This window comes from Piliocolobus tephrosceles, chromosome 6 (assembly GCF_002776525.5).
Source record: "Piliocolobus tephrosceles isolate RC106 chromosome 6, ASM277652v3, whole genome shotgun sequence".
NCBI lineage: Eukaryota > Metazoa > Chordata > Mammalia > Primates > Cercopithecidae > Piliocolobus > Piliocolobus tephrosceles.
The window spans coordinates 113,896,402-113,915,932 of NC_045439.1; the positions used below are offsets into that span (position 1 = coordinate 113,896,402).

A 19,531-nucleotide genomic window follows, 5' to 3' on the forward strand; every position below is an offset into this window, starting at 1 on the left:
AAAGAAAGAAAGAAAGAAAGAAAGAAAGAAAGAAAGAAAGAAAGAAAAAGAAAAAGAAAAATGACAGCTTATAGTTATAGTTGATAAAGTAGAAATATGGTTACAAGTTACCTTTGATTGGGAGAAAAGGGGTGGAGGAAGAAGGGTTAAAACACCAGTCAGCACTCTCCAATAGAATTCTATGATTTGGAAATCTTTGCTGTCCAGAACAGTTGCCACTAACCACTATTAAAATGTAGCTAGTGTGACTAAGAAACTGCATTTTTTTCAGTTTTATTTCATTTTTATTTATTTAAATTTAAAAAGCCACATGTAACTAGTGGCTACCATATTGGGCAATGCAGTCAACATAGTTATTTTATGTGTTATTTTATAGTAAAAATATTAAATGTTTTGTTTGAACAACAACAACAACAAAAATAACCAACTTGTGTCTTGGAGACAACTAGAAGATACAGGAATAAATTAATCCACGACACCTTTACCTAAAAAGCTGCAATGCCTGCAATATTAGGCCCAAGTGCACATTTTTTACACATGGTTTCTATACTTTGGCATAACTATTCTAATTTGGTGAGTTTCCTAGATACTAGTCCACATACTAGCAAATTAATAGCTGTATACAAATAAAGCTGTAACTTTTGTGCAAACTCTGTAGAACAGGTCAGAAAGAAAGAATAATAAATGGAATAAATGGAAGGAAGAAAATGGGAACTGGAACACTGAAAGCCGGATCAAGTTTTTTGTAAAAAGATAATAAATTATTTAGCTCACTGAGTGGATATGTAGTAATTAGGAAGCTCATGTTTTCTTCTTACAAGTTTTGATTATATGAAAATTACTGTAGCAACAAAATATCTTATTTTCTGGTACACCAGCGAGTATAAAATTTAGTCTTGAGGAATCATGCAAACTAGCTAAAGGCTAATCTGACTTTCAGACCCGCACAAAGTAGGAGGCGTATTTGTTTGTTCACAAGTATTTCAAATTCCAATCCACTTGCAAATATAAAGCAATAGAGTAAACCAATTTTTTCCACTACTAGATGTGAGATAGCTAAAACATAATAATAAACCACTTTCCTCATTTATGTTATTATAAACAAGATACAGTAAACATATTCATATAGAAGGGTTTTTTTCTATATTTGGGATTTAAAGAAGCTTTCTTAAAGACCAAATTGGCCCAAATTGTAGCATTCTTAACAGTAAAACTATAATTAACCAAGGCCCTCAGTTAATTGGATTCCTCCCTCCTTCTACTTTTTAGAAGGAAAAAAAGAAATCTCAAGAAAAGATATTGAAGGAAGGGGCAAATTTGCAATGTAAATCTCCTAATACATCCAAATCTGTTACTCTTACATGAAAATGATATTGTAACTGATGACTTCAAAAACTTCAGTATCCTTAATCCTGAGAAAGCTTTAGGTATGTTCAGTACTATGCACTTGAATTTTGGAAGAGAAAGTATACCAATACACAGTAAAAAAAAAAAAATTGTATAATAGGAAGTCAAATTTATTTTTATCTCATCCTGTTAACTAAAAATTTCAAACAAAATATGCCCTGCCCCTTGCAGGCCTTGTTAATTGAGGCTATATTTCCTATATTTCATTGTGTTTTAATGACCAAAACCAAATTATAGAGGAATGTATTTTGATTGGCAGTATATATAAGTTGCCACAAATCAATCTCTCTCTCTCTCTCTCTCTCTCACACACACACACACACACACACACACACACACACATCCCAGCTCACCCTACCAGAGCCACAAAATCAGCAAGCAGTATTTAGATTGGGATAGAATTATAATCAGAACTACTAACATGTCATGTAGCATCAGAGAAATTTCAAAATTCTTCTAAAGAATGATCTTGATTTTTACAACAACCTTCAGAGGTGAATATTTGCAGCTAAGGAAATTAAGGCTCATAGAAATTACTGAGTTGCCTAGTGTCCAACTTCTAGTAAGTAGCAGAATCAGGAGCAGAACTAGGCCTGCCATCTCCAAATCCTGAGGGCTTTCCACTCTGCCTCTCCTGGAACCAGCCAGCAGGCAAGAAGGAGGCATGAGGGTAGGCATGACAACTGACTATCACTAATTTGAAGAACTCCCATTCCAGCCATTAAAAGCTGGCTGATACTAAAGAGGCATCAAGCTTTTATTGCTCTCAGTGTGCTTCTGAAATCTCTGACGCAGTTTGAACTAAATTAACCACTATCAAGAAAAGGGGCCAGGACATCTCAATATACCTTATAAATTTGGGAAGACAGCCCCAGTCTAGTTTCAAGAATACCTTCAACTATTTTAGCAGTTACTACCTACTTGCTTGGAATCTAGTTTGTTCTACTTAAATTAGATTATCAGTCCTCAGGCCATGTGACTCAAGGTAAAAACTGGCAGTTGATTAGCAGGGCCTCTTTCTGAAGCCTTTCCCTTCCCTCTTTATGGGACCAGAGCTGTCTTCTCCAACAGAAAATCTTTTCTAAGAAAGTATTTATTCTTTTCCTTTTGTTTTTTTTTTTTTTTTTTTGAGATGGAGTCTAGCTCTGACGCCCAGTCTGGAGTGCAGTGGCACTATCTTGGCTCACTGCAACCTCTGCCTCCTGGGTTCAAGCGATTCTCCTGCCTCAGTCTCCTGAGTGGCTGGGACTACAGGTGTGTACCACCATGCCAGGCTAATTTTTTTGTTTGTTTGCTTGTTTTGTATTTTTAGTAGAGATGGGGTTTTACCATGTTGGCAAGGCTAGTCTCAAACTCCTGATCTCAAGTGATACATCCACCTTGGCCTCCCAAAGTGCTGGAATTACAGACATGAGTCACTGCACCAGCCTGGTATTTATTCTTGATGTAAATGGAAGTGAATGCATTACTTCTCCCAATGACATTGATTTTTAACGCCTAACTTCTAATTATAAAAAGCCTTTGTAGAGGGTAAAGGAAATTCAGATATTAAAGAGCAGACTGGAAAGTTAATCTGTCAAGGTGATGATCTTTCTTGCAATCTCGTCTTCTACCTGGGAATGAGAGCTTCCCCAAAGTTCCTGATGCTCATGTATGTGAGGAAACCTAATGTAAACAAGAATCCAGGTATCTATCTTTTGCTAAACATTGTAGAATCAAGATTGTAGAATCAAGTATGCATTGCTAATATCTCCCTTTAGAATAATATCTCCCTTGTAGAATCAAGATTGTAGAATCAAGTATGCAATGCTAATATCTCCCTTTCTCTCTCAGAATCTTTCCATTTTGAAATCAGGAAAAAAGTAAATTGAAAAAGCACTATGATATAGTATACTACAGGTATTAACTTGCAGTCCCCCATGAATGGGTTTCAAAGGATCTCTTGATATAGTATGCAAAATATTACTGGCACGTGTGTGCAACATTTATAGATAGTTTATGGTTTACATCATATTCTCAAAAAATTACCAATCTAAAAAGCTTAACACAGACTTTAGGATTGGGAAGACCTAGTTTTTATTTCCAGCTCTACCACTTTGTAGTGGTGTGATTTTAGGCAAGTAAATTACCCTCTCTGTACCTCGGGTCCCACACTAGAGGGCCAGGTATTAAAGATTAACTGAGATAATACATGTGCTTTGAGGAAAACAAAGCATAAAGGATTGGAAGCTCACTCATATTATTACTGGAAGAGTAAAGGACTTGAGAAACTTTAAGAGGAAGAAAGGGTCCTCACCCAGATGCAGAAAAAGTAGATTGGGGATCAAGGCCACACACTTGGCAAAATTTACAGTTTGCTTAGGATGTACTTGGTTATTGTCACGAAATGTTAGGGTTAGAAGGTACTCTGTAGTTCCCTCCACTTACAGTGAAGAAGCTGAGACCCAGAAAAGGGAGGCATTGCCACATTATAAAGTTACCAATAAGATGAGGATGCCAGACTTTGGTTCTAGTCCAGGCAATTGAGAACGAAGAGAAGCTGCCACTGAGGTATTGTTATTCAACTACAAATGAAAATCACTCAATTTACCTCATTTATAGATGTTTTTCCTTCCCTGAAAAAGGACCTTTGGTCCTGGGCATCATTAATCAAAATGTTCAGTGCATTTCATTTCTAGTTCTTCCCATTTGCTGTCCTTACTACAGAAAAAGCAGTGTGCATGGGTAGATTTGTAACTGATTTAAATATGTCAGTATACTTGTTTTAACCTTTGAAACCAAGACTGTCACTGTAGGAGCTGTCAGATAGAATGCCATGAGTGAGCACATCCTCTCACTTGGACAGAAAATGGATGTCAATGAATTATTAAGTTGCCAACTAGTCCAAGATGGAGGGAGATGCATAATTCTACTTTCTCTTAAACATGATTATGTGATACACTGACAATTTTGAAGATTTGAATTAATAAAAGACTTTCAAAGGGTTTCAAAATTTAACTTGACCCAAATTTTAGGTTATATTAACTGGAGCCTGCTGTCTTTGAAGAAACTTAATTAAGGTTACTCAACATCTCATTCTTATTTTTAAAAAATGTCAAATTTTTCTCTGGGTTAATTCCAGGAAAATTCTGCTTTTTTGGCCAAGTCCTAACCCCAAAGCTTCTATGAACAATTACACTAATTTTTAAAGACTAGTGAATACTTGCAAATGAAATGTCCTTGGGAGGTTATGGTTTTTTTACTACGCCAGTGCCACTTAGAGCAGAAGGAAAATTTAAAATCATAACATGAGGATTCAGTCAATTAGTTGACCAAAATAGAATTTACAATTTTATACAAAAAAGTAGGAGAAACTGCCCTTAAAAAGCTCTTAGTTTTGTTTGAGGAAACTAGAAAACAACATATGAAAAAAGCAAATAAGAATGCAAGGTAGTAAACACTGGTGCTAAATTATGTATTAAGAGACAAGGTGCTATCAGAGCAGTGCAGGCTGAGTGTGCATGAAGCTTTTTAAGTAGAGAGATGAGTTGTTTGCTAGGCCTTGAATCACTGGTTTTAAGTCAAATATGGCTGGGAATAGTTGTAAAGGTGGCATTCATGCTGTGATGTCTAGCTGGGGTCATAATATGTGGAGAGGGAAACATAATCATCTTAAATAGTTTCATTTCAGAATAAGAATTTTTTGCTATCTTTGGCTAACAAATCTATAAAAATATCAATAAAAGATCACAAACAAATAATTTAAGTGTGATGAGTAAAAAAATACTACATTTGCTTTTTAAAATAAAAGTAGCAACCCAATTCTATCAAATAAATACATTGTCTTTATAAAGCCTTGTGCTTTAAGTGTCAGTAAACTTGTTCTGGAAACCTGAAACACATTCATGGAATTGCATTTTTAAAGGTGTACTGAATTTTAAAATAACCACATTAAACAGTTATAAAATATTTATACTTCAGATCCTGTGGCAGACAAAAAAAAAACTGTTGCTTGTAGATCTATAGGAAACGCTAAGCCCAACACTCTTGAAAATTAAAAAAAAAAAAAAAGATGTCTACTAGCTTTAAGAACACTTACCACTTTCTAACAATCTATTCTTATAAGTCTATAACTTAATCTATGACAGTAAAAATAAATATTTTTTGAAATACAAATATCTCAGGTTTAATCTCAGGTTTCTAACTACTAGGAGGAGATACATGTAGATCACAAGAAGCAGAAAGCAGAAAAATGAAAAGGAAACCTTGTATCCTACATATACAAAATAATATCTTCTGTATTAATCCATACAAAGTTTAGATTCATTTTTATTTACCTAGCTCGTTACTCATTATAAAACAGCATAATCCAACAGATTATGGGATAACTACCAGAATTAACACATTTATATAGAATTGAGCACATCAAGTACATATGGTATTTAACAAATAGTTTTTGCCATTATAATGAGGTAACTGTGGTACACTTATACAAATCCTATATTTGTCTATGCAAAATATTGCACAGAAAAGTCAAATAAGCTAAAATACACCATCCCTGAATCTCTTATAGTAATGACATCAAGTTATCAACCAACATAATTTACCTTTAAATATTCTTCAATGCATTATATATAAAACTGCAAATAGAACTTTTGAGGTGAAGCTTTCTCCCTCAAATCATCCCTAAACACAAAATGTCCAGCACATCTCGGAATCTGATTCACACCCTCATATTTCCAGTACAGGTATGGGAACTAGCTTTCCCTAAGGAAGATCTGCCAATTATTTACAAGTCTATTAGTTTGTATGTATCTAATCAACAAAATAAAGGAAACAAGTTTTATGCTCATTGTCTCTGGATTTCAAAGTCATACAAATGTATCAACACAGATATGAATATAGAAATAGAAATATGAATGAATATAGGAATAGAAAAAAAAATAGCTGGAGTAGTAATATCTCAAATTGAATGCCATGTCCATGATTATGTTATGATAGACATATGAAAATAAGGGGAGAACTGGCAGGGCACAGTGGCTCACACCTGTAATCCTAGCATTTTGGTAGGCCAAAGCGGGTAGATCACTTGAGGTCAGGGGTTCAAGACCAGCCTGGCCAACATGGCAAAGCCCCATCTCTACTAAAAATACAAAAAAGTTAGCTGGGCATGGTATCACATGCCTGTAGTCCCAGCTACTCAGGAGGCTGAGGCAGGAGAATCGCTAGAACCAGGGAGGCAGAGGTTGCAGTGAGCCAAGATTGCATCATTGCACTCCAGCCTGGGCAACAGAGTAAGACTCCATCTGAAAAAAAGAAAAAAGAACCAGAAAACCTACAGAAGGATTAACCAGCTTGGCTGGCAAGATGGTTTAACCAAGCAGATGATATTTTAGCTATGATTCAGAGTACGTACAGCAATTTTTCCAGGCAGAGAAGTTTGGGGTAAAGAATGAGGTAATTTCCCAGAGAGAGAAGAAAGAAACCATATTCCAAGGTATGGATTTATGAATGAGCATGGCTTGTTAGAGGTGCAGGAAGGAAAATGTCAAGAGAGGGAATAACAGGCCAGCTGGTCTAGATTTTCAAGGAACTTAGAGGCCATGCCCAAGAATTTGCACTGTAGGAGGACAGACAGAAGTTAACAGAAGTAAATGCTATACTTAAATGTTTTATGAAACAACATTTTATTCCTAGTTACTTCCAAGATAGGAGCATAGATACATACATAAGAGGTAGTCTCCTATGTGGTATTATTTGAAGGACTCAAGAATCACCCTTAGTGACAATCTCTCTCCTCATCATGCCTGACTCACTATTACAGAAATGGATTCCATTTTCCCTTTGCAGAGGTAAATGTTGAAGATGCAGCCATTGTTAACACTATTGCTTGAATTACTTTATAGAAGCTTTTAATAGAAATTACATTTTTGGAAAGAAGAAAAAATGCAAGAAGCACAGAAGACCTTCTTCATAATTTGCCAAAGGCTGGTTTGTCAGACTTTTGAACTCATTCTCCAGTAGACCTTATAATCATTCCCTCTTTCTTGAGAGAACAGTAGATCACTTCTCATACTGAATTTCACATATTCCTTTTCAATTTAATGATATATTTGGCAAATCTTCCTTATTCAAATAATGAAGAAAATTGGTACATTAAAGTATCACAGAACAATAGAAGCAGCTTACACCAAAAAGCCCACTGATAACAGCCACATTGTTAAAGTGGACAGAGAAGAGATTTCTATTCTGTTCCTTTTTATTCTATTCACACTTATACAAAGAAAAAACAACCCTCAGCCCTAATACCAACTGACAAGAGACATATAAGTTCAGTTTGAGCCTGATGAGGTCAAATTAAACTGAGAAAACCAATTGCCTCTAACTCCTCTGCTTGGTGTCCGGTCTGATGAACTTTTTCTTGCCTCCCACTTCCACCACCCAAGCCCGGCTACTCTGCATCACTTACTCAACAGCCTCATAACTGTCTCACATCTCTCCCCTTTCCAGACTAACCTGAACACACTTGCAAAATCATCCTAAGACACAGTTTTATTTTACCACATTATTACTTTGTTTGTGGGTGTCTTTATGACTACTGTAATCAAGTCCAGACTTCTCTGAGCCATTTTAAGTTTTTGTGGTCCTTCATAATGTGTTTCCACCAGGCTCAATCATATGTATATACCTCCCATCATGCCTTGGATCCAGACAAGAAAAGAACCATTCTGTCTTTCATATCCAAAACACCTTTGCCTACACAAAGATGTTTGTATCTCCCATGACTATATAAAATAGCCACATAAGGCCCTGCAGGTGGTACACTGCACAACTTCAGCAGGTGCCATTCATATGTAACCTGCAAAACCATAGATGGGCAGCCCTGTGCCTGGACTGCTCTGTAAGATGATTTCTAGTTCAATGAGGAGTTGTGAAAATCAAATGAGAGAGAAATATTTGCCTTATCTGGATTGGGTTTTTCTTTTGTATTTAAAAAGTTAAGATAATAACATAAGATAGTACATTTAAAGCACATAGGTTAAGTGTCTGGCATGTACTTATTCCCTTCCTTCCCTTTGCGTATACTGACTTTATGAAGTTACTTGAAAAACTGAAGAAGTTCAAACAAATCATGTAGAAGCCCTTGCTCCTGAGGGGGGAAAAAAAAAAGTGTATTTAAATCCTTGGCTGTCTGTTTGGAAGGAAAGAGGAATAAATGGAACAAGCAAGATGTATCCAAAAATCCTCTGCTCTGAAGCATCTCCTTCCAGGTGCTGTCAGCTTTGGCTGTGCAATGGAATCACCTGGGGAGTCTTTAAAAGACAGATGCTTGGGTCCAAACCCAGATTCTGACGTCACTGCTCTGGAACATGGCCTGGGCAATGGTTTGTTGTTGTTGTTGTTGTTTTTGAGATGGAGTCTCATTCTGTCACCCAGGCTGGAGTGCAGTGGTGCGATCTCGGCTCGCTGCAACCTCCACCTCCAAGGTTCAAGCAATTCTCTGCCTCAGCCTCCTGAGTAGCTGGCATTAAAGGCACCCACCACCACGCCCAGCAAATTTTTGTATTTTTAGTAGAGACGGGGTTTCACCATCTTGGCCAGGCTGGTCTTGAACTCCTGACCTTATGATCCACCCGCCTTGGCCTCCCAAAGTGCTGGGATTACAGGCGTGAGCCACCGCGCCCGGCCAGACAACGGGTTTTTTAAAGTTTCCCAGGAGACTGTACTGTGCAGCCAAAGGTGAGAACCATGGTCTCTACACATGCCACAGCTTGAAATCAATTGATTTGTTAACATTTTTCATTAAATATGTTCATTTCTTGTTCCACCCACCTCCATGTTAGGATACTAGTCATTCACACCTTACTTCCTTTTCACTTTAATTGTATTACGTTTCCCCTATTTTGAGATGTAAAATTTTGAAGACAGCAGAGTGGGCAAGGTAGTAACATAGGCACCTTATTCAAGGTAGCTATGACACCCCTACTCAAAGAGACCTCAGGACTTCATCTATGTCCCCATTTCAAATTGCTCACATTCCTACTTATGATGAATTAAAATACACATAGGTTGGATCTTCTTAATAAAATAAGCTCCCTACCCTCACATTCGTTCCTCTTAACTGTCTAATGTAAGAAAATCAGAATTTTTTTTTTTTTTTTGAAACGGGATTTTGCTATGTTGCTCACACTGGAGTGCAGTGGCTATTCACAGGCATGATTCCACTACTGATCAGCATGGGAGTTTTGACCTGTTCCATTTCCAGCCTGGTTCAGCTCACCCCTTCTTAGGCAACCAGATGGTCTTCTGCTTCCAGGAGGTCACCATATTGATGCCGAACTTGGTGTGGACATCCGATTGGCATAGAGCACTACTGCCCAGGACTCCTGGACTCAAGCAATCCTCCTGCCTCAGCCTCCCCAGTAGCTGGTACTACAGGTATATGCCTCTGTACCTAGCCAGAACTATTATACCTTATAGCCACTCAAATTTCTCACATCCGTAGAAGGGTATGAAGCCAGTGCACCAAAATTGAAAGAATATTAGACTTAAGGCTCAAAATATATGATTTGACTCCCAAGTTGATCACTTAACCTTTTGAGACTCAGTCTCCTCATTTCTAACAGAGGGTTATTGTGAGGATTAAATAAGATACTACAAGTAAAACTCCTAGTGTACATTAGATACTCTATGAATTCAATTGAAGTGAAAACTGTCAAGGCAAGGAAAGAGTTAACTCATATACTATCTCTGGTAGATGCCCCTAAAAATATCTAATCCTGTGAGACCACAAAAACAGATGGCTATTGTTCAGTGAGAGCTCATGGTGACGTTATTAAACCAACATCTTTAAGTAACAAACCCCAATAACACTTCTCTAATCAAAGTAATGCCAGTTTCTTTAGATTTTTTTTCAAACTCCTTTTATGAAATGTATTACTTTTCTCTAAACTGTTTTCACTATTTCTTTCAAGTTGCAAAATCTGTGATAATCTTCAGTTTCCATGCTACTTTAGCTAATGAAAAATTACACAGCTGTACAATCTGTTAGATTGATTGAGCCACCTCGACAAATAATGCTCCCATTAGTGCATATGGCTAAGATTCATGTATAGCCAAAGATCTTCCACAATTATGTGCCAGGAATCACCAACATTAATTTTTCTATATCTTAACCAAGAGTGTTCATAAGTAGTCCAAAACAGGTGCTACGTCTGAGGCTTATATCATCTCCCCAAATCATGATGAAAATACATTAATCATTCAACAATCAAAAAAGGATTTATTTAGCACTTAGCCTGTTTTCCAGCATTGGATGGGGAAGAGAGAGAGATAATTACGTGACAATTAATTGAGATAGATTTTTTTTTCCACATAATTGGGTCTTCTAAATATCTAAAATTAGCCATTCAAACATCAGACATCCTTTTTATTTCAACCATTTTTATTAGTTGATGATACCAAATATTCTTACACAATCTTAGCACTAATTGTAGAAAAAGCATTTCCACTAATAAGCACCATAATAAAACCACACTCTCTATACACTTGACCACTAGTATCCAGCTTCCCTAAGAAGACACCCTAAGGAAAACATAGTCATTCTGACTACTATAACAAAAAACCTTAGACTGGGTAATTTATAAACACTAGAAATTTATTTCTCATAGTTCTGGAGGCTGGAAAGTCTAGGATCAAGGCTCCAGCAGATTCTGTGTCTGGTGAGGGCTTACTCTCTACTTCCAATATGGCACCCTGTTGCTGCCTTAGCTCCCTGGAACCTTTCTTTATGAGGTCACTAATTTCATTAATGAGGGTAGACCCCTTATTACTTAATCAGCTCCTAAAGACGCCACCTCTTAATCCTATCACATTGGCAATTACGTTTCCACATATGAATTTTGAGATCATAGCACCCATCAACCATAAAAAGGATTACAGTCACAAATCTGGGCTTTGGGAAAATAATAAATGTTAACATCTTCATACCCATCAACAAATACATCAACGTCATCTTCCAATTTTCAGAGATTTGGGATATGCTTTTGGGGTTGCCAATTTAATGGGTATTTCATGTAAATTTTAATCCCATATAAGAATTAAAACAATAATGTTACACAAACAGCACCAGATTACATTTCCTTGCATAATATGTTCCAACATTAAAGTATACATCAAATATCTTGAGGAAAGTTGGGAATGGCCTAAAGCAGTCACTATCAAACTGTTCTGGCCTTGACTCAAAGAAATACATTTTTACACCATGACCAAGAACTTGGTTTTAATTAAACCAAGTTTTACAACATAGCACTTATCATTATTTATGAAATCCTTTTCTAATTCATTATTTAGCTCTTTAATTCACTAAATTGATTTCACAACCTGCTAAATGGGTTAAGATCTATTTGTTGAAAAATAGTGATTTAAAGGGCGAAAATGAAAATAACTACTCTTTTCAGAAAATAAAGATATTTTGTTTTCAATGTTAAACCTGGGCTTATAATATTTAAGATGTACTGGAAACCACTCAAAGATGGTGTGAATTGAATGCTTCAGGCTTTAACACACAGTCAAGTTAACATTAAGATCAGAATCCAACAAGCCAGCAATTTTTAATGTCAGAAGTTAAGTTCCACTCAGAGTTCGTTCTCCTTATCAAAAATTTATGAGAATCCAAGGGCATGTTTTAGATATGCCCATGAATCAACCCCGGCTGTTGCTCACTGTCACAACTATGGACCCTAGACTCCACAGTTGTCACCTTGGTGGCACCACTGCCATCTGAGGCAACGCTTACTAGTTATGCTCCAGCAGTGAGAGAAAGAGAATAATCTTTCCCTTTTGCACCTGCTGAACAAGGGGAAAGTTGGCTTCAGCTACTGGGGAGGTCCTCCAAGTCACAACCATAGCCCTTTCCCCTCATTAGTTACCCACACTGCCCTGGTGCCAGCCCAGGTTCCAGGGCTGGGAACATACTGTACCACAACTCACCATCCCCTTTCCTCCTCCCACACTGGGGCAGATTTTTTGTCCCATGGTAACAGAGAATCCTCTCCCAGGAGCCCCATCATCCTTAGACTTCCATCATCTTCAGTCCATCAGGTCCATCTGATGTCCCAAATCCCAGCTGTGGAAAGGATTCAATCCTTTTTCCCAGTAGGCCCTCCAGACCCCATGTGATCACTGGGTATGTGCATTAACTTCAGATGTCAGAGGCATCACAGCCTGGGTACAGTACAGTCAGAACATCTTGTAAACAGAGTCTCTGTTGACTACTCTAACTTTGAGAGTCACATCAAAATCAAAGATACAGACCCAAATCTCATGTGGAGGTGGCTTAGGACAGAATCTATCTAATGTGGGTTTTTGGGGAGCTGATTCCAGAAAGTCACTTCAAGACTTCTGTCTGTTATCCAGCCATTTCATTTAGCCTATGCTAGCTAGTCTACACCTTGTCTCTTTCCTGCTATCATGTTTCCAGGAAAACAAATAATATTCTTCCTGAGATGACTGTTAATCAGGAAGCAGAGATACCTACTTTACCTTTTTAGCACCCAAATACATTCACCCAAACCAGAGGTCTCAGTTAAAATCAAAACCTTTTAAGGTTCTTGATCTGGTTTTCCTGTACAGCACAGCTTCTGAATCCAAAGAAGGGGGAGAGATTCTAAATTTGGTTCAGCTGGTTTCTCATACTTCTTACTGAAGAATATCTGGATGCTAAGAAGCAAAATACGAGGCTTGCATTTTCAGTTTTAAAAATAATGGAAAAAAATACTCAGTATATTTCATTGTTTCCAATTTTTAATCTCTGTTTTTATTCACTCTCAAGAGCAATCACTCCCCCATGGGAACTTTATAACAGTTGTCTGTAGTTCATTCTGGAGGTAAAATTTCCCCTAAGAACTTGGATATAAGGGAGATAAGAGTGGTCTCTGGGAAATAGACTTTAGGATCAACACAATGACCAGAAGATAAAATCTCTTTTAAAGAAAAAGAGTGGCTCTGGGTTTAAAAGACCTGAGACTATGCTTATTAACCAAAATCATTACCGAAGAAGGAGTACAACAAAAAGGGGGATGTGAGAGGGGCCAGGCACAACCATTTACAGAAGAAGAATAGACTTTCCTGGGCAGACTCCCCAGGCAAGATCCCCCAGACTTCTGAACTACTCACAGACCTTTCCTAATGGGAGAGCAATGCTCCAAACATATTGGGCCTTGATTCATCCAATGCCTTTGTCCTAATTCAGCCCTCACTGAGCAGCCTTCCTTATGTGACTTGCTGTGCAAGCCTGTCTATGGGGAAAGAAGGCACTGACCACATAGTCTTGGACTCACCTATACAACCACAGGTGTGAACTGAATCCTCTCTAAGTGCCTAGCCCTGTCCTAGACAACAGACGTACAATAGAAAACTCAACAGTTCAGGTCCTTAGGGAAAACACAAACAAGCAAATAAATAAGTAACTGCAGCTAGTAATAAGAACCATTAAAAAAATAATAATAAAGGCCACGTCTGTAATCCCAGCACTTTGGGAGGCAGAGGCTGGAAGATCACTTGAGCTCAAGAGTTCAAGACGAGCTTGGACAACATGGTGAAATCCCATCTCTACTATACAGAATACAAACATTAGCTGGGCATGGTGGCATGCACTTGTAGTCCCAGCTACTTGGGAGGCTGAGGCAGGAGGATCTCTTGAGCCTGAGAGCCAAAGGTTGCCGTGAGCCCAGATTGTGCCACTGCACTACAGTCTGGATGACAAAGACCCTGTCTCAAATAATAATAATAATAATAAAGCTAGGTGATGGACTAGATAATGGCTGGGTGGCAGGTGGTTTAAGAAGAGGGATCAGGAATGGCTTATTTGAAGAAAAAAAAAAAATGACATTTAATTTAAGAGCAGAGACAGAGCCTACCCCAAACATTTGTTTTGTTTTGTTTTGTTTTGTTTTGTTTTGTTTTGAGATGGAGTCCTGTTCTGTCACCCAGGCTGGACTGCAGTGGAGCAATCTTGGCTCACTGCAAGCTCCGCCTCCCGGGTTCACGCCACTCTCCTGTCTCAGACTCCCAAGTAGCTGGGACTACAGGCGTCTGCCACCATGCCCAGCTAATTAGTAAAGACGGGGTTTCACCATGTTAGCCATGGTCTCGATCTCCTGACCTCGTGATCTGCCCGCCTCGGCCTCCCAAAGTGCTGGGATTACAGGCGTGAGCCACCACACGCAGCCCCAAGCATTTTCTAAAAGCATTTTCTAACTATGTTTTTTAAAAAGTCATGTATTGACACGATGGTAGAGAAGAGCATGATGAAAAGACTTAGAACCAGCAATGCGAAAGAGAGTATGAAGTGTGTAGACAAGTTAGGTAATGGGTAGCTTCCTTTTTTGTGCTTGCCCTTCATCAAACACAGCTGAGGCTCTACTTCCTCACTGCCAATCCCTGCCCAACCCTCTCCCAGGCTTGCACCCCCAGATGTTAAACATGACTGTGCCTCTGGCTGATAGCTTGGTGAGGATCCAGAATCTGCCATGTAACAATGGGGAAAGAGAGCTTCTCTGCAGAGGGAACAGGAAAAGCTGTCAGAGAAGAACAAACCCAATGCTTCTTTGGAACTTACAGTGAATCTGGAGCTTTATGAACAAGGGGAAAAGTACAGGAGCCAGGATCAGAGAAATAGCCAAGAGCAGAGCCACAGGAAAAAGCTTTAGTTTTATTGTAAGTCCAGTAGGAAGCAAGTAAGTGACATGACCTCATTTGCATATTTATTTTTATTTTATTTTTTTGAGACAGAGTCTCACTTTGTCACCCAGGCTGTAGTGCAGTGGAGCATGAGCAGCCTCAACTTCCCAGGCTCAGGTTATTCTCTCACCTCAGCCTTCAGAGAATCTGGGATTACAGGTGCATACCACCATGCCCACCAATTTTTGTATTTTTAGTAGAGATGGGGTTTCCCACGCTGCCCAGTCTGGTCTCAAACTCCTAGACTCAAGCAATCCGCCCATCTCCGCCTCCCAAAGTGCTAGGATCATAGTCTTGAGTCACCATGCTTGTTTACATATTTTAAAGATCCCATTGGCTACTGGGCAGAGAATAAACTGCAAGGCTAAAGGTAAAAGAAGCAGCGAGATTAGTTAGAAAGTTCTAAAAGTAGCCTAGGCAAGCAGTGATGTGGCTTGACTAGGATGCCAGCAGTAGTGCTGGAGAGAAGAGAGTAACTTTAGGGCATATTTTGGAGATGAAGTCCCAGGACTTGTTGATAGACATGTATGTGGGGTGGAGAGTCATGCTTTGGCTTAGCAGGGTAGTGATGTTTACGGAAACTGGTAAGACTGAGCTCTTTGAGTTTGAGATGTCCACTAGAGGCACAAGTGGAGATTAAGTTAGGCAGCTGGGGCTCCTGGGAAAGCCATGGGCATTCCCAGCCTTGAGGTGGTGATTTTTCACTGTAAATTAATACATTGGGTAACTTATCAATCAAGGTAGTGGGAGCCAAGCTAAGATGGTCCATCACAGCTGGTCATCCCCAATGTGGGCCTGTCCATCTGCTTAGCCAAAGGCCTCAGTTGAGAGCTGCTTCTACAAGGTTGTTTTGTTGTGTTTCCACATATAAAACTCTGTGCCCAAGTTCCCCTTTATTCTTATGGATCAACGTGGAAATCAGAAAAAGTGGTATTTATTTAAAATGTTTTTGAAAAAATGCATGACAGTGCTTATTTGGTGGAATAAAGAAGTATTACACAAATAAAAGAGAAACTTAACTAAGCAGATTAAGCGATACAACCAAACACTTGTGTAGACCTTTTCTGAGGCCACATGCAGTAACCAGAGCTCCTTGACTTTGAACTCAATGTGGAAAGGCTCTATTGGTTAAGTAACCTAATGAAACAAGTACCCCAAAAAGTCATGATAGACATCCTAGAATAAAACGAACATAGGACAATTTATATTTATCCCCTTAATAGTTATTGATTGAGTAATTACTATGTAATTACTGTGTTGACTTCATGCCCTCCTGGGGCTCCTTTCTCAGCAGGGGAGACAGACCATAATAAGGGATGGAGCTGATGGAGGTGGGTGTGAAATACCTTTTAACCAAGGTAAGCAGGTGATAGGCAGTTCCAATGAGAGAAAGACCCTTGGTTAAGCTGCCCCTAACGGGGCAGCTGGGCTCAGGATCTGCTGAACCAGTCTGAGAAGGCTGAATCTGCTCTGCTCTAGGCTCTGTGCTTCATTTTAAGTGCCCATCTTTTCCCCTCAAGCTGATGGCTGCATCCTGTAAACCATTTAAGTGTTAAGATCCAAGAATGCTTGACTTTTCATTTCAGATTATGTAGGATGAACCAGTTTAGGTAAAGGAAGTTTCCTTAGTATCACTTCCAATTGACTAGAAATTTACCATGGGGTTTGTGGCCAGTGCCCTGACTGGCTATAAACATGTCTTGCTCTGCAGGGTCACTGACCTGAGTGTGTATTTCCCTCAAGGACCTGGGAGAAAGGAGTGACTATGGCAGGGCAAGGTTCACCTTATCTTGAAGTCCCTAGGCCAAAAACTTTATTAGTAGCACTCTTAACTAGCACCTCCATTTCATTATTGCCAACAGTCAGGCTTTTAAAGGGCTTCAGAGGCTACAGACTTTTTTTCAATGTCTGAACTTTAGATGAGTTGTCATAAAATCACCTTTGTTCTACATGATGCATTGTGCCTGGATGAAACAACTCATTGTAAAAGGAGAACATTGCCCTTCCCCACCATGTCAGAATTCAGTGTTTGCCACAAAGGCAGCATCAGCTTCAACTGAAGATAATAGTCACATACACATACTCACAATCACAGCTGAGTTTGATATTTTACCTATGACAGTCTTTTATTAAACCCTTTGTAAGAGTTTTTAAATACTTTTATTCTTTATAACTTATTTGGATAACACTGCACAAGAATGCCCCTCCCTTTCCCCATTTCTCTGCACTATCACCAAAGGCCAGTTGTATTCTAGATAATCAGCACATAAAGTAAAATCAGAAAAGAATTAATTATTTCCATGTTTACCTATAAAGATAATGGTTTGAAACCTGTTACTGTGCTTTTCTTCCTGGACAGTTCCTCATTGGAAATTACAGAACACAGGCTCTAGGTGCCACAGCCTTTTGAAAACTTCTATCCTGAGAGGATCACAGACCTTGCCTTACCTTTAGTTGAACTAGATGTACATCCACATGCTTGCTGTCCGAATCCTGCTGGACTGAATAGGTTAGGTCTCGGACCCTCTCTGAGGTCATCCGGAGCCAGGTCTCAATTTCAGGTAAGTGGAGGACAATCTTCCAGTCAGCCCCTGTGTGTAGTGGGGGTGGCTTTTCATACTGCTGGTCAGAGTCCATGTCCTTCATTGCCTCTTCTCCCTCACCCTGCTCCACAGTGGGGGTCACATTGATGGCCATAGGTGAAGCATCAGTAGCCATGGGATCCAGGTCCTGTGACCTCAGGGGGGAAAGTGTCACGCTCATGGTTAACATGGAGAAGTCTAAACCTCACTTCTTTCCAAAACAGCTGAAAGGCAAGAGGAAAGAAGAAAGCAAGAGTCAGTCAAGATTGCCAAATAAAGAAATGATACTTCACAGAAGAAACAGGATTTCTAAATTAAGCCAGATTTCTAAATTAAGAAACCATAGCTCATAACAAAAACAGAAAGAGGTGTTTTGATTTTCTGCATGGTAGCCCCAAGAGCCAGGAAATAATATGAACATAAAACCATTGTGATATTGCCTACTACCCCCCGCCACCCCCATCTATTTTTCCCTCATTTCTTAGTAACAAAATCCGAGTTTTTAGCTGTTCCTATTCCTGCCCAGAATTTAAAACTACATTCCCTATCTCCTTTGCAGCTAGGTGTGGCCATGCTCTGGCCAATGAGTGGCATTGTTGTGTTGAAATTCTGGGAGAGCTGCTTACAGGGAGCTGACTCAATTAGGAGGGGCTCCCTTTATGCCCTTCTACTTTCCTCCCCTTCTTCCAGCCTGTAACGTGGACTTGATGGCTAGAGCAGCTGGCAACCCAGACCCAGAAAGGCCTTTGACTATGACGGGTGGAGGATGGTGGAGCACGGAGGTAGAAACACGGGTCCCACACGATAACAGAGAAGCTACCATACCAGGTCTGAGTGCTGCCCTGTACTTCTTTTATGTGAGAAAAAAGCCAAGCTTCTACCTTGTTCAAGCCACGATTATTTTGAGCTTTTCTACTAAAAGTATCCAAACATCATTTTGACTGTAAAATCAACATATTCAATACATGGGACAGCTACACTGGGAAGATGTTCTAATTACAAAAAATACTGAGCTGAATTTAGGAGATGTTGCTCCTTTCTATGATTTGTTAGTTAAATAATAACCTGTGACAATCCCAAATCTTTACTTTCCTAGAAAATATAAATCATGGATTGTACTGAATAGATCTAATTAACTCTCAATCTAAATTACATTAATATTTGATTATATGGAATTTTTAGAGATTTCTGGAATTTGAAGGGTAATAAATTGGTCTGAAATACATAAACAGTAAAATATTAACCAAATAAGTTAAAATAACATAACTGTAATTTATCATAAAGTAAGGCTGGGTTTTAAGATAAATTTAATTAGTTTAATTATCCAGCTATTAAATTTATCTTTCTTCTGGAATCAGTCTAGTATAACAACAACTTTTAGGCTCTTGTATTTTAAAATAAATAAGCACTATTTTTAGTCTCAGGAGCAGCTTTTTCTACTCAAGGCAATGAATTTCTTTTTCTTTTATAATTTTTTGTCTGGTTCTACATATTCAAGTTAGTTTACACCGTTATTCCCCCAAAGATGAAAGGTGACTCACGAAAAGATCAGAAATTAAATGTGATTGACAAAAAGTAGTTCATATTTGTATAGTAACAAATATTCAATAACAGAAGCAAAATTATTTTTACATACCAAAAGAGAAGGGAAACTTTTAGAAACACTTCCAATTTGACTAGAAACATGTATCTTTCCATACAGGAATGAGGAGTGGAAATAAAAAAGACTTGTTGAGTTGACAAAAACCTTAAGACTAAGTCACTCCTATGACATATTTTTTCAGAATCTTTCCAATACTGCAGCATAATCCTTTTCTCTA

At 38.6% G+C, this 19,531-nt stretch overlaps 1 protein-coding gene across 1 annotated transcript in view; it reads right to left on the reverse strand.

The window, feature by feature from the left end:
* The window catches only part of AKAP6 (A-kinase anchoring protein 6), a 419,768-nt gene extending 401,833 nt beyond the window's left edge, over nt 1-17,935 (reverse strand). Inside the window, exon 1 of the mRNA XM_023227448.2 lies at nt 17,578-17,935. Within this exon, the coding sequence (XP_023083216.2) occupies nt 17,578-17,901 (324 nt within the window). The 5' untranslated portion in view covers nt 17,902-17,935. The remainder of the gene's footprint in view (nt 1-17,577) is intronic.
* Nucleotides 17,936-19,531: the final 1,596 nt, after the last annotated feature.